The sequence below is a fragment of the Euphorbia lathyris genome, chromosome 2 (genome assembly GCF_963576675.1).
Source record: "Euphorbia lathyris chromosome 2, ddEupLath1.1, whole genome shotgun sequence".
NCBI classification, from domain to species: Eukaryota; Viridiplantae; Streptophyta; class Magnoliopsida; order Malpighiales; family Euphorbiaceae; genus Euphorbia; species Euphorbia lathyris.
The window spans coordinates 70491774-70508108 of record NC_088911.1 but is presented as its reverse complement, the minus strand read 5'-3'; the positions used below and the strand labels follow the sequence as shown (position 1 = coordinate 70508108).

Below are 16335 nucleotides of genomic sequence, written 5' to 3'. Positions count from 1 at the left end.
AAGATAGGGACGAAACGCCCCTATCAAATGCCTTGAGACGAAAGACTCAATAACATCCGTGCTTATATCGTCCCGAATACTTCCATTTTAAAATTGAAATACAAGACGAATGATATATCGCCTTTATACTAGTTAGTTTGATATTTTGCGTATAAATTTGCCATGCGAAGTTATTCTTTTCGGCTTAACTAATTTAAAAGGGAATACAAAGATATATGTTTTATTTTCATAAAGAGAATAGTTAAAGGATAAATTCAGTGAAATTTTGCTAGGGACTAGCAAAAGATTAAGTGTGGAGATTTGTTAAACCCAAAATATACCTAAAATATCATCAATATTTACATCAGTTTTGCTATAAATTTGTGATGTTTACATTTATTTAGAGTACTTTTACGTCCGAATATGTTTCTTTCATGCAAGGTACCTAAATATTTGGTAAAATCCAAATAGGAACGAAAAGAGGTAAAAAAACGAAGGAAAAAACCCCAAGTTACGAGCAAAAGACGAGGAAATTCAAACGCACCAATCGAAGATGACGGAACAGAGTCGAGACCGGGAAAAAACACCCGTGTCGCGACCGAGATTCCCTAATCTCGGTCGCGACATGCATTTCCCAGTCACTCTTCCCTTTCGTTCTGAAGCACAGAAATTGCTCCTCAATCTCGGCTGAGATTATTGAATCTCGGTAACATTAGAAAATCTGGTAGCACACCCTTCACATGTTCAAATTCAAAGAAACGCATCCGTTTGGGTGGATAAAAACGTCTCTTCGCATCGGACATGATCCTTAGACACGACTCTTCAACATCTATAAATTAAGAGTTGATTTCAGAGTTGTAGAGAGTTAGATTTTTAAGATTAGTACAGAATTTATGCAGAAATTCTGAGTCAGAAACGATTCAGAGTTAGAGTTCGATTTTGTAAAAGCAATTTGATGTACACACATTGTTTATTAATTAATTACAAACACAGTAACAATTAGATTTAGATTAAGATCTGTTCAAGGCTAGTTTACATTTTGGTAGTAGAAATACCATCTCTATTCCGAAGATTCAGCGAGAAGATTAAGTAGTGGATTCGACCCCGGAGCTGACAAACTCTAACGAGGTTTGAGGAAAGGATTGACGACCCGGAACTCCAATGTCGTTTTAAATGCTTCCATGCTTTTTGTTCTCTATAAACTTGTATCAATTCACACTTCATCTAATAAAAGTTCATGCAATTCAATATATTTTTATGTAGCACTTTGGTAAAGGATCCGAAGTGAGTTCTGGTGTTTTCATTAAAACGTAGTTAAATTCAAAATCTTTACAAGGAAACTTTGTTGAACACTTAGGCAAATTCATTCTTACGGTCGATATGATCGTTAAGTCGGCTTATCGGAAATAAGTATTAATTTGATTAAGGTAACGGTCTTGCCCGACCGTAGGAAGATCGTCTGCGGTTCAAAGCCTTTTAATTGAAGGAGTTTACATTATTACACATTTATAATTTTTACAAAGTTTAAAGTTGTTTTCTTTGCTTAATGCAAATGAGTACAATTATTCTCTTACTTTAGACACTAAACGTTTCTGTTTTGTAATTCATACTCAAAACAGAATTGATTTCTAACATTCTACATATTTTCCAATCTGATTCTTATTAATTAAATCTCAAAACCAAAATTCAATTAACGATTATCTATTAAATAAACCTTAAGTCATTTTAAACTGAATCAAAATTTGTAAAAAAATGTTCCCTGTGGGATTATCTTTTATTACTACAAGCGATACCGTGCACTTGCGGAAATCACTCAACAGTTAGATTATGAGACTTAAAATAAAAATCCCTCGCTAATTAAAAGTTAAGTAAATAAGCAAGTTATTAAAATCGGTTGCCCCTCCCTAATATTATAATTCAGCCGGCAGTACTGGGGGCCTTTGGGTTGTTGAGCAAACTCAAGCTCGGGGTCTTATGGTAACACCTGAATTATCGAAAATCGTTTTCATGAATATGGGGTAATACTTAAATTAGATTATGATAATTGGATGAGCAAACTCATGTTGTTATAAACTAATGGGCAGTATGGTTGGGATTAATATGAATGCATATTAGTTACTAATGTGGTTAGTAACCCAATAACCTAGGAATCGTATTGTTGATGTGATTGATTACATAAATCTACCTAACAAATGGGACTAGCTTGTTGAGTAAACTCAAGGTGAAATTTCAGGAGTTAGGATCCTAGCTCACTAAAGGATTTGTGAAATTCTTCGAATTAATATGGAGGGCTATTAATTTGGCAAAATAGTGGGAGGAATTTAAAATAAAATTAAAAGACCTATAATTTTAGATTGATATACTTTAAAGCAAATGAATAACATACGTTTACTCTTTCTCACTCTCAGGTTAAATTAAAACACTCGTAAAATCATGACTAAAACCAATCTGCAAAATATACTTACCGATAACAAGTTGAACGGTTCAAACTTCACCGACTGGTATCGCAACCTCAAAATTGTTTTGAAGTTCGATAAGATAGGGTATGTACTTGATACATCGATACCCCCTACCCTGGCTGATGATGCTCCCATCGAAGAGATCGATGCTTACCAGAAGCATAAGGCTGATGACGATCACGCGGGATGCATCATACTTGCATCGATGACACCGAAATTGCAAAGGCAACATGAGGAGATGGATGCCTATTCCATTGTCACGCACCTGAAAGAGTTGTTTGGAAAACAAACTCGGTGCGAACGATATGAGATATCGAAGTTGTTGTATAGATGCAGGATGCAAGAGGGCATATCTGTGATGACACATTGTGTCAAGATGATTGGCTTTATTACCAAGCTTTCTAGTATTGGATTCGCGATGGATCATGAACTAAGTGTGGACTTACTTCTTCAATCCCTCCCAGAGAGTTATTCACAGTTCATCATGAACTACCAGATGAATGACTTGCAAACCTCTCTCGAAGAGCTTGCAAACATGCTCAAGAAAGTTGAGCCCAATATGAAGAAAGACAAGGCAATATCGGCTCTTGTCATTGAGGGATCAAAGAAGAGGAAAGGGAATACTCCCAATCCTAAACATCCCAAGAAGGGCAAGAGGTCCATGCCCACTAAAGCAAAAGGGAAGCAAGTGAAGAATCCCAAAGGAGAGTGCCACTTCTGTGGTAAAGACGGGCATTGGAGAAAGAACTACAATGAGTACCTAGCCTCCCTCAAGAAGGGAAAAGATGGTGCTTCTACATCTGGTATGTTCTATATTGAAATAAATACAATTTCACAGTCTGAATCTTGGGTATTGGATACCGGATGTGGATCTCATATTTGTGCAAATATACAGGAACTAAAACGGACTAAGGAGTTGAAGAAATAAAGCATAAACTTGGGAGTAGGGAATGGAGCAAGAGTTGCAACGCTCGCAATTGGAGATTATGTTTTAAGTTTGCCATCTAGGCTTGTAATAGAATTAAGGAACTGTTTGTATGTTCCAGAAATGTCCAGAAACATTATTTCTATTAGTTGTCTTGTTGACAATGATTTTCATATTTTAATTAAGAACAAAGTTTGTGAGTTTTATATAAATGGGACTTTCTATTTTTCAGGAATATCATTAAATGGGATTTATGTGTTAGATGATAAAATTTCTGTATTCGCAATTGATACCAAAAGACATAAGATAGATAATTCAACTTACTTGTGGCATTGTCGTTTAGGCCATATAAACATAAGACGCATGCTCAAGCTACATCAAGATGGGCTTATAGATTCAATTGATTGTGAATCAATGGAAACATGCGAAGCGTGTTTAAAAGGAAAAATGAACAATACACCCTTTAGCAATAAAGGTAAGCGTGTATCAGACACTCTAGGATTAATACATTCGGATGTATGTGGTCCCATGTCAGTCCAAGCAAAAGGAGGATTCAGATCCTTCATAGATGACCATTCTAGATATGGTTATGTTTATTTGATGAAGCACAAGTCAGAAGCTTTTGAGAAATTTAAATGCTTCAAGAATGAAGTAGAAAATCAAATAGGAAAGAAAATTAAGATACTTCGATCTGATCGAGGTGGTGAATATCTTTCAGATGATTTTCTGAATTATCTAACAGAATGTGGGATATGCTCACAATGGACGCCTCCTTATACACCACAACACAATGGCGTATCCGAAAGGAGAAACCGTACCTTACTAGATATGGTACGATCCATGATGAGTACAACATTACTTCCAAAGACGTTCTAGGGCGATGCCTTAGAAACTGCCCTCTTTACCCTAAATCGAGTACCAACTAAGTTCGCCAGTTCCACACCATATGAATTGTTCATTGGTAGGAAACCTATTTTCTCATTCATGAGAATCTGGGGTTGTTCAGCATTTGTCAAACGTATAGCATCAGATAAACTGGATGCTAAATCTGATAAATGTTTCTTCATAGGATACCCTAAGGAAACTCTGGGGTATTACTTCTATCATCTAGATGATCAGAAAGCAATAGTATCCAAGCATGCAGTGTTCTTAGAGAAAGAGTTTCTTGAAGAAACACAAACGGGAAGCATGATTGAACTTGATGAAGTTCAAGAAGAAGAAACACCAGCTGAAACAACAGCGATAGAGGAACCCGAAGTAGTCCCATTAGATGAGACTCAAGTGCCACCACCTACTCGTAGATCACAAAGAGTTCGTGAACTCCCAGTTAGATATGGTTTTCTAGTGGGAGATGATAAAGAGGTTCCCATATTAGACGACGAACCCGAGAACTACGAAGAGGCTCTCACCAGTCCAGATTCTAAAGAATGGCTTGAGGCTATGGATTCTGAAATGGATTCCATGTATACTAACCAAGTGTGGACTTTGGTCGATCCACCTGAAGGGATAAAACCCATTGGGTGCAGGTGGATCTTCAAGAAGAAGATCGACATGGATGGAAAGGTTAGCACCTACAAAGCTAGGTTAGTAGTGAAAGGATACCGTAAAAAACAAGGAGTTGATTATGACGAAACTTTCTCTCCAGTAGCCATGTACAAATCAATCAGAATAATGCTCGCTATTGCCGCTCACTACGATTACGAGATTTGGCAAATGGATGTGAAAACAGCTTTCCTAAATGGATACCTGCTTGAGGATGTATATATGATGCAACCTGAAGGTTTCATATCGAAGGATGCAACCAAGGCTTGCAAACTTCAGAGATCCATTTATGGACTCAAGCAAGCATCAAGAAGCTGGAACAAGCATTTTGACGAAACCATAAAACAGTTTGGTTTCGAACAAAATTGCGAAGAAGCTTGTATTAACAAGAAAGTTAGTGGGAGCTCAGTAGCATTTCTTATATTATATGTGGACGATATATTACTGATGGGAAATGACATAGCTCTGCTACAGTCGGTGAAAGTATGGTTATCAGGTAACTTCTCCATGAAAGACCTAGGTAAAGCAGCTTATATACTAGGGATAAAGATCTATAGAGATAGATCAAGAAGACTGTTTGGTCTTTCACAGGCTACATACATTGAAAAGGTGCTAAAGCGGTTTAGCATGCTTGAATCGAAAAGAGGTAACTTACCCATGGTACATGGGGTAAAGTTAAACAATCATCAGTGTCCTAAAACGGAAGGTGATAAGAAACGCATGGCTATAATTCCGTACGCCAGCGCGATTGGTTCGATTATGTATGTTATGCTTTGCACTAGACCTGACGTAGCGTTCGCATTAAGTATAACGAGTCGCTATCAAGGAAATCCGGGTGATGAGCATTGGAATGTTGTCAAGAACATTCTTAAGTACTTGAGAAGGACTAAAGACATGTTCCTAGTGTACGGAGAAGGGGAACTGAAAATAGAAGGATTTTTAGATGCCAGTCATCTCACGGATGAGAACGATTTTAGATCCCAATCAGGATACCTGTTTATCTTTAATAGGGGCACGATCAGTTGGAAGAGTTCCAAGCAGGGAAGAGCGGCTTTCTCTATGACCGAGTCTGAGTACATCGCTGCTGCGGAGGCAGCAAAGGAAGCAGTTTGGATTAAGAAGTTCATTACCGAACTTGGTGTGGTGCCTGACATTGTGAATCCTATTACTTGGTACTGTGATAACAATGGAGCCATTGCACAAGCAAAGGAACCACGATCTCATAACGCATCCAAATATTACCTTAAGCGATACCACCTTGTAAGAGAGATTGCTGCAAGAGGAGATGTGAGAATAGAAAGAGTACCTACAGAGGACAACGTAGCAGATCCGTTGACAAAGCCCTTAACCCAGAAAGTACATGATCGTCATTTGAGTTCTACTGGGATAAGTTGTAGAAACAATTGGCTTTAGTCCAAGTGGGAGTATGTTGGGGTTTAGTGTCCTATAGACAATTGTTCCAGGATATAAACCTGCTGTAAGTGAATTATTCTTTATGTCATTTGTTTTAATAAGATATGGTTTCATAACTGTATAAAGGCAACTACTTTTAAAGAACTAAATAAGTCTAATTACAAGGAAATCCCTAAGTTTATTTAAAGTGATTATAAAGTGTTCATACAAGCATGAAGTGAGACAAAACATTATAATAAACGAATAAACTTAAAACCACCCCAAGTCAAGTGATATGTTTTGAATAGGGATTGACATAACACTGTTAAGACTTGCATGTAACAATGTTTTCTGTCGAGACAAAGAGCTGATCTCACAAGCTTCAGATATGCAGATATCTGGACAGTTACATGGATCCAATGAAAGGGTTCATTAGGATTGGGGGCCCGACTTGAGATAATAGGATGGGTAGATTTATCCTTGTCACTTGTTCATATCATTGGTATTAATAGGTATAAGTAATCCTCAAACTCAAAGGAATGTTAATTAGTGATTCTGGATTATGGAATGTGATGCTTTGATCTTGTTCTAACACGATCCATAACAGGGATGACTCTAGGGTGTGTTTGGCAGAATTTGGGTATCACAGGAAGTAATTGCAGGGTAGTTAACATTGGATTGAGCATTTGTCACTCCTTATAAATGGGAGATACGTCCAAGGATCGCTTGTGGAAGACTTGACTTGTTAAGCCCAAAATATACCTAAAATATCATTAGTATTTACATCAGTTTTGCTATAAAATCGTACTGTTTATATCTATTTCGAATACTTTTACGTTCAAATACGTTTCTTTCATGCAAGGTACCTAAATATTTGGTAAAATCCAAATAGGAACGAAAAGAGGTTAAAAACAAAAGAAAACCCCTACAAAATGAGTCAAAGACGACGAAAATCAAACGCGTCGAAACGAGGACGAGGACGAAGTCAGAATCAGAGAAAAATACTCCGTGTCGCGACCGAGAATCCTCCATTCTCGGTCGCGACACGCGTCGCCCACCGCTTCCCCTTATCATTTCGAAGGCTGAAAATATGTTCCCCCATTCTCGGTAAGTTCAGATTTTCAGGAAGCATAAATTGCACATGTTCGTTTTCGACGAAACGCGTCCGTTCGATTGGATAAGAACGCCTCTTCGCAGCAGACACGTTCCTTAGACACGACTCCTCAACATCTTTAAATAGAGAGTTGAATTCAGAATTAGATAATATTGAAGAGAAAGTACAAAATTAATGCAGAAATTCTGAGTCAAGCAATTCAGAGTTAGAAGTTCGATTTTGTAAAAAGCAATATGATGTACACACATTGTTTACCAAATAATTACAAACACAATAGCATTTAGATTTAGATTAAGATTTGTTCATATTAGTTTACATTTCGGTAGTAGATAGACCAGTCTCTATTCTGAAGATTCAGCGAGAAGATTTAGTAGAGGATTCGACCCAGGAGCCTGACAAACTCTAATCGAAATTCAAGGGAAGGATTGACAACACTTTCTATCTTGAAAGTCAACAAAAGCTTTCATGCTTCTTTTTCTCTGTAAACTTGTATCAAATTCATACTTCATCTAATAAAGTTTATTCAATTCAATAGATTTTTATGTAGCACTTCTGTAATTGATCTGAAGTGAGTTCTGGTGTTTTCATTAAAACGTAGTTGAATTCAAAATCTCTACAAGGAAACTTTGTTAAACACTTAGGCAAATTGATATCTTGGATAAAAGTATTAATTTGGTTAAGGAAGCAATCTAAACCAGTTAGGAGGATTGTTGCGTTCAAAGCCTTTTAATTGAAAGAGTTTACGTTATTACATTTATATAATTGTTTACAAAGTTTAAAGTTGTTTTCTTTGCTTAATGCAAATGAATACGTTTATTCCCTTTTTCTAAAGCATTAAACCACTAGTGGAAAAATGGCCATTTGCATCGGCCGTTTAGGGCCTTTTGCATCGGCCACAGCGCGATGTAAAAGCCCTCGATGCAAATGCAATTGCATCGGTCATTGGCCGATGCAAATGAGGTGATCATTTGCGTCGGCCCCTTATAGAGGCCGACGCAAATGATCACCTCTTTTGCATCGGCCTTTTGTAAGGGGCCGATGCAAATAATGTATATTTTCACACAAATGTTACAATCATTTGCATCGGCCCCTTACAACGGCTGATGCAAATGATTCTTTATTTGCATCGGCCATATCTAAGGGCCGATGCAAATAATGAATTTATTTGCATAAATAAATTTATTTATTTTTTCATAATTTAATTTTGATACCCTCAATATCCCGCATTTCAGTATCCTTTAACAAATTAAAAAAATATTTGGATTGAATGGAGCTCGGAAATACATTATATTACTAAGAAACAAATCCCAAATTTTAATAACCATGAGAAAAATTTGTAAATTATATACTATGTAATCATACAATCAAACAAAATTAGGAAATGATATACTATAGTAATTAGTTGGAAGAGCAAGTCATTGGAAACCCCACGAAATAAGTAGACCTTGTCAAGGAGTGAGTAGAAAAGATAATGTGAAATTGCTAGAACGAATGGCTTTAGAAAGGGAATCAAGAGTCTCTTGTTGCTGCAAACCCTCTGAATCTGTCCTGAACTTGAGACAAAGAAGTGCAAGCATCTGATCTTGCAGAAGCAGAGGCAGTTGGATAGTTCATGAGCTAAATATGATCGAATAATATGTTAGATACCAAATGACAAAATTTTGAATAAGTTAAGAGGCTAAATAACACCTTAAAGTGGGTTAGCATGTCAAGAGATGACACCACCTCTGCTAAAGGATGTAGCCGGCAGCCGAGAGGCTTCGCCCCATAAGGGCTCTGCTAGCTCCGATCCATAACCAGAATAATAATTTCTATTGTAATCTAATGTGGATATCAATTGTTTCTACTAATATTTAGGAATCAATTACCCCTATGTTAAGATATCCTAACAATAGAACAGCGAACAGGGTAACCTACAATAGAATAGAATATCTAAGTACACTAAGAAACTGCATTTCATTTTAGGAAGGAAGAAAAACCAGAATACTTACACAAACTGCATTTCATTTCACATGTCAAGGTAAGAGAACATACTCAGAGCCATGAAGCAGATCCTTCAGCTTAGTCTCACTCATCATCTCTCTTTCTAGAGAACCATTAGTTCCATATTGACCTAACATCATAACAGAATAGCAGTAACTCGATCCATGACAACTAGAAGAAATAACCATAAAATGTAGAATATCAGTTCACAACATATAAAATACTACTAATTTTTGCAAAATTCACTCAGCATACCTATAGTAAAGCAGCTGAACATCTTGTCGAGGGCAGCAGACAGTTCCTGATATGCAGGGTAGTTTCTCAAGTCCACTTTCCTTAAATACGGAGCTCCATCCATACTTACCTTGATGTAAAAAACACCAGGTACTGCTTTTCCATCCATTTCTTCAACGTTTTTTGATGAGGTAGCAATGGAGTTCTTCCTAAATGACCTGATAGGTGGCCAACCCACAACCTGTGCCCTGAAAAGGAAGAAAGATTAGAGGCCATTCTCACATTTAAGAGGCCTAGAATAATGTTTCAACGCATAAGAAGTTAACTAGTACATAATTGAGTTAGAGCAAGGCCCCTCTCCAGCCTTACTTGGTCGTAGGAGCACTACTGTTGTTAGCAGCAATGTGGTTCATTCCTGCATCATTTTTACCAAGAGGCCTTTCCTGCGCTACCTTTGCAGCAGCTGTATCTTTTGCTTTAGCTGCCTGAGCCCCAAAATTCTCAATCATAGAACCAGGTTTCAATCCCATATTTGGAGAGGGCCTGGGTGATAGGATTACATTAACCTCTGAATTGGAAAGAAATTTACCCTGCATTAAAGATTTGTGGTTCAAAAAATAGATACATCATTTGACACATGAGATACTTCATACTTTCACAAATATGGGGCATTCTTCATTATAGCTCATAAAATGCTTGTGGTGAAAAGCTCATCTCTTTAGTAAAGGAATTCTTCTCACCTCAGAGAACCCATTCATAGCATCAGAAAACCCTCTTTTGTTTCCTGAGATGATATTTTTCTGCGCTGAAGAGTAGTGACCATCATTTGAGGGATGCAAAGGGAAGAGATGCTTCTCATCAATTTGTGTAGAGACAGAAGGTACTATTGAACTGTCCACAGAAGAAGAATCAGACAATCCCATATAGTTACGCTCTTTTATTTCAGAGCTGTTCTGGCAGACGCTTTCTGCAGAGATTGAAGAAGCCAGTAGAGTGACATTGCTCTGATCCTCCCCCTCCACAACACCAACTAGCGGTGGAGACATCAAATTTAAAAGAGGAACACTTAGAATGCTTTGTAACCTGCTTAAAATCATTTCAGTATAAACATATAAAATGTTAAAAGAAGCTAATACAAAGTATATCAATTCTTTAAATGAAAGGCACATTAGTAAATAGATATTCCATAAAAAGCTGGCTAGACTTGCAAAGCAATTAACTCAGACGTATTAAATACAAGTGATTAATCAATGAGGAAAATTCCCCAATCTAATCAAACATCCCTTGTATCACAAATTACCAAGCTGTGTAGATAACCAACACAACTAGAAAAGTCTCCCATATTCTGCAAAATTAATTCAAAGCATCCACTAATTTTAGTACACATCAAATTAATTTAACAAATTCCATGTAATGAAAGTAGCACACATATATGCCTCTGACCCTTCAAATTCCAAATTCCAAATTCTTCCCTAGCCTAATGCTAGTATTTTTTAATGCTATTTCATAACTGCACAAGAGGCAGAAATTTTTCCAGGTCCTCACATGTACCATAACATAAGCTTCAATCACTGAAATTCCGAACTCAAAGATCTTCTCACCAACATTACTCAACAAGCATTAGTATTACACTAATTAACTGACCTAATTACAAAGTATAGGGAAAAAAACACAACTTTAAATTCTAAGAATCAAAGGTAAGAACAATTGAAGAAGCAACCCAAATGCAAATTGAAATTGAAAAAGGTACCGGAGAAAGAGCGAGGCTGCAGCAAAGAAGAATGAGAGACTGGAGAAGCCAATGCAAGAGATTGTAAAGCAACCATTGAAGAAAAAATTCGAGAAAAGAAAAGAGTCACAGTTTATACACACAAATCTCAAGTCAAACGAAAGGAATCAAAATCATTGAGGACATGAGAAATACCAGTATCAGTGGAAGATGAGATCATAACCATCTAGGGAACCGTTTGATTCCGATCGGGTGAACACAGTCCTGCTTGAGCCTTTTTGAAGGAAGACTAGATCGTAGGTTAAATAAAGAAGAGAAGGGGAAATAAGAAGAGAGCGCAAACAAAGACAAGGGAGGATACCGCCATTATAGAAGCTTCCTAGGTTTCGAATTGGAGAACAGAGAAGAGAATGAAGTAGTCGGAGGTGGAAAAATGCAGCCATGGAATTGAGTTGTGTTTAGGTCTTGCGAGAAGAAGAAGAAGATGGAGATGGGAGGTCGCTACAAATGATAAATTAACCCTAAAATCCAAATCCATACTTAACTCTCTACATTTATAAAACTGACCCCAATTAATTACATACATCTACACTCCTTTTTTTTTTATTGATTCTTGAATTTATATCAACGTTATTTGCATCGGTCTATTACAAATGACTCATGCAAATAATTCAATTGATATTTGCATCGGCCCCTTAATAGGGACCGATGCAAATAATATAATTATTTGCATCGGTCCTTATTAAAGGGTCGATGCAAATATAATTCAACTGATATTTGCATCGTCTTTTAAAAGGACCGATGCAAATAATATAGTTATTTGCATCGGTCCCTGTTAAGGGACCGATGCAAATACTAAATGTCATGATATTTGCATCGGTCCCAAATAAAGGGCCGATGCAAATGGACCTTTTGCATCGGCCCCAAATAAAGGGCCGATGCAAATGCACCTTTTGCATCGTATTTTATAAAGACCGATGTAAATACGTTGATGCAAATGGCCATTTTTCCACTAGTGAACGTTTCTGTCTTGTAAATTTATACTCAAAACAGAATTGATTTCTAACGTTCTACATACTCTAATCTAATTCTTATTCTTTCAATTTCAAAACCAAATCCAATTAAACGATTTTCCATGTTATAAACCTTGAAAGTAAATCAAACTGAATTAAAATAAGTTTTTCGTTAAAAATCGTTCCATGTGGGATCGATATCTTTTTATTACTACAAGCAAAACCGTGCACTTGCGGAAATCGCTCAACAAGTTTTTGGCACCGTTGCCGGGGAACGCCAAAATTTTTAAAAAAAATTTAGATTTTTCATGTTTTATTTCGAATCTAGGTTTATACATACTTATTCAAACTTTTATATTTTATTTTATTTCAAATTACTAATATATTTATTTTTCAAATTCTATTTTGAAGGTAGTTTCGGTTCGTGCAAGATTTCAAGTTCATGCGCAGTTCTCGAAGTTCAGGCATTCCACCAAAACCACTAGACCCAGAAATTGAAAAGACGATTAAAAAGAAAAAGAAAGATAAGAAAAATAAAACTCCATTAAAAACAAGAGTTACCGAGCCAGAAACTATGGCAACACTTATGGATTACGCTAGGCCGGGAGTGGCCCGTGTAACCAATAGTATAGTAAGACCCCAAATAAATGCAAACCAATTTGAAATTAAGCCAGCATTGCTTAATATGTTGCAAAATAATGTAACATTTTACGGGTTATCTAACGAAAATCCTAACACCCACTTGACAAATTTCCTTGAAATTTGTGACACTTTTAAAATAAATGATGTGACTGCCGAAGCAATCAAACTTCGCCTCTTTCCTTTCACTTTGAAGGATAGAGCCAAAGAATGGTTAACTTCAATGCCAATCGCAACATTTGAAACTTGGGACCAACTTGCCCAAGCGTTTTTATCAAAATATTTTCCTTTAGCAAAAACCGCAAGAGTCATAAAAGAGTTAACATCTTTTTCTCAACATGATAACGAAACTCTTTATGAGGCTTGGGAACGTTTTAAAGAACTTCAACGTTTATGCCCACACCACCAGTTGCCCGATGCACTTTAATGCAAACATTTTATAATGGATTAAATCCTACAACTAGAGGTTCATTAGATGTTATGTCGGGAGGGTTATTTATGAAAAAGACATCTGCCCAAGCAAGAGAACTTTAGGAGGAAATGGCAATTAACAGCAGTATGTGGCCCGCGGATCGTGGACATATACCAGTGGCGAAACCATCATCCTCGAACACATCATCGGTTAAAGGTATAGTGAATCTTTATCCAGTTGCGATGTTACAAGCCCAATTTTCTGCCTTATCGCACAAAATTGATAGGTTTATGGCACCGTGCGATTCTAATGGTAATCCAATCCAAACGGATGTGGATTATGAAGGTATGAGCGAGATTGAACAGGTAAATTTTGTCCAAGGGCAAAACCAAACTAATAACCCTTATTCTAACACCTATAATCCTGGATGGAGGAATCATCCTAACTTTAACTGGAGAGATAACAATAATAATGCAAATGCTAATCAAAATCGTACTAATAATTATCAAAATCAATCAAGAGATACAATTAGCACTTTATCTTCTAAAATCGACAAATTTATAGATGCTATGAGTGGAAAAATAAGTAATCACGACGATGGTTTTAAACGGATCGAGAATAAATTCGATCAGCTTATTAAAAACCATTCATCTAGCATCCATAATTTGGAGGTTCAAATTGGCCAAATTGCTAAATCAATTCCATCCCGCAAAGAGGGAAGTCTTCCCAGCCATACGAAAGAAAATACGAAAGAGCATGTGAGGGCTATCACACTTCGTTTAGGGAAAAATTACTTAGGTCCGGAAATGCCCGGAGATTCAACTTTACCAGGAACTGATTTACCAAAGTTCAAAGAAGATACATTAAACACAAAAAGTTCACCAATTGACTCAAGTACAAAAACTTTTGTACCCAAACCACCTTTTCCACACAAAGTCCGAAATAAGGACTATGACAAACAACTTTTAACGTTTTTAGACAAACTTAAAAATTTGCACATTAATTTGACATTTATGGATGTGATTATGCAAATTCCCAATTATGGTAAGTTCCTAAAAGATTTAATTTCAAAGAAAATTAGTTGGGAAGGAATTTCATCCATTTCGCTAACTGAAGACTGTAGTTCGATAGTGTTGAGTAATTTGCCTACTAAACTCAAAGATCCCGGATGTTTTACTATTCCGTGTAAATTGGGAGATATTGAATTCCCAAGTTGTCTTTGTGATTTAGGAGCAAGTATAAACTTAATGCCATTGTCTATTTTTAATAAATTAGGTTTAGAAGAAGATATCAAACGTACCAATATGGTTTTGCAATTAGCGGATCAAACCACTAAAAGACCATATGGTATAATTGAGGATGTTTTAGTTAAAGTTGACAAATTTATTTTTCCTACCGATTTTGTTATATTAGATTTTGCATATGACGTAAATTGTCCGCTGATATTTGGTAGACCGTTTATGAACACGAGACGTGCTCTAGTTGATGTGTCGGAAGGGAAAGTAGTTTTAAGGATATGAGACGATAAGATTGAGTTTGATATGAACAAAGCAATGAAATATCCTACGGAGGAATTCGCTTGTATGAAACTTGATTTAGTTGAAGAATGTGTCAATGACATTATTCAAAAAGAAGAAATAATAGAACCTATATTGGGTGAAGAATTAGAAGATAAGGACCCAGAACCTTTGATTCGAGAAGATGGACCAGTTCTGCCTTCAATCGTAATTCACCCTAAATTAGAACTTAAAGAGTTACCAATCCATTTGAGGTATGCTTTCTTAGGCGAAGGCGATTCTCTACCTATAATTATCTCTAACAAATTAACACATGTTCAAGAAGAAAAATTGAAAGAAGTTGTTAGAAATAGGATAGGAAGTATGGGATGGCAAATTTCAAACTTAAAAGGAATTAATCCTAGTATTGTAATGCACAGAATTCACTTAGAAGAAGATAAGCCACCTAAAGCAGATAGGCAAAGACGCTTAAATCTGAACATGAAAGAAGTAATAGTGAATGGGTTAGTCCAATCCATTGTGTACCTAAAAAGGGAGGCATAACTGTTGTAAGGAATGACGAAGGTGAATTAATACCTACGTAAACCACCACCGGTTGGAGGGTTTGTATAGATTATAGGAACCTTAACAAAGCAACCAGGAAATATCATTTTCCTCTACCTTTCATTGATCAAATGATCGAAAGGATAGTCGGTCATGCTTTCTATTGTTTTCTAGATGGTTACTCCGGATTCTTTCAAATTTATATTTACTCGGATGACCAGGATAAAACAACCTTCACATGTCCTTATGGAACCTTTGCATATAGGAGAATGCCCTTTGGTCTATGTAATGCACCAGCAACATTTCAACGTTGTATGACTGCAATTTTTAACGATTTCATTGAAGATATCATGGAAGTTTTTATGGATGATTCTTCAGTTTACAGAGATTCTTTCGATGCATGTTTAGGAAATTTGGATAAAGTTTTGTCTAGATGTGAAGAAAAGAGTTTAGTTTTAAACTGGGAAAAATGTCATTTCATGGTTGATGAAGGAATTGTTTTAGGTCATAAAATATCTGAAAAAGGATTAGAAGTGGATAGAGCAAAAACTTCAATAATAGAAAAATTACCCCCTCCAACTACTGTTAAGGGAGTAAGGTCATTTTTAGGACATGCAGGTTTTTACAGACGATTTATTAAAAACTTTTCTGTAATTTCCAAACCACTTACTAATTTACTCATGAAAGACTCAACCTTTGATTTCAATGAAGATTGTGTTAAAGCTTTCGAAACATTGAAAACAACTTTAGTCAGTGCACCCATAATTGCTAAACCCGATTGGGATTTACCTTTTGAAATCATGTGTGATGCAAGTGACTTAGCCGTCGGATGTGTTTTAGGTCAAAAGAAAGAC

The 16335-nt window shown here is 36.4% G+C and overlaps 1 protein-coding gene and 1 non-coding gene across 8 annotated transcripts; both read right to left on the bottom strand.

The window, feature by feature from the left end:
* Positions 1–8690: 8690 nt before the first annotated feature.
* Positions 8691–11929, bottom strand: LOC136218563 (auxin-responsive protein IAA8-like). 7 transcript variants are annotated; one of them, XR_010683840.1, is made up of 7 exons: positions 11553–11929; positions 11379–11417; positions 10369–10711; positions 9998–10218; positions 9650–9876; positions 9446–9565; positions 8691–9028 (listed from the first exon to the last, which is right to left on the bottom strand). XR_010683840.1 is itself a non-coding variant. In XM_066005519.1 (7 exons), the coding sequence occupies exons 3-6, from the start codon at positions 10672–10674 to the stop codon at positions 9427–9429; spliced, it is 852 nt and encodes a 283-aa protein (XP_065861591.1). In that variant the 5' UTR covers positions 10675–10711; positions 11379–11417; positions 11553–11929; the 3' UTR covers positions 8691–9028; positions 9403–9426. The 7 variants fall into 7 exon arrangements, 5 of the variants coding, with proteins under 5 accessions (XP_065861591.1, XP_065861592.1, XP_065861593.1 ...); XR_010683839.1 differs by having other exon boundaries at positions 9101–9524; XM_066005519.1 differs by having other exon boundaries at positions 9403–9524.
* A 1384-nt stretch (positions 11930–13313) lies between these two features.
* On the bottom strand, positions 13314–13420 carry LOC136221279 (small nucleolar RNA R71). The gene has a single exon (XR_010685053.1). It is a non-coding gene; the product is annotated as a small nucleolar RNA R71 (small nucleolar RNA).
* Between the last annotated feature and the right edge of the window lie 2915 nt (positions 13421–16335).

Coding starts and splice junctions, on each gene's coding strand:
- LOC136218563 (XM_066005517.1), bottom strand. CDS start 10,674: ATGTCTCCACCGCTAGTTGGTGTTGTGGAGGGGGAGGATCAGAGCAAT. Junction 10,219..10,368: donor CTATGAATGGGTTCTCTGAG/GTGAGAAGAATT, acceptor TCTTTAATGCAG/GGTAAATTTCTTTCCAATTC. Junction 9,877..9,997: donor AGTAGTGCTCCTACGACCAA/GTAAGGCTGGAG, acceptor CTTCCTTTTCAG/GGCACAGGTTGTGGGTTGGC.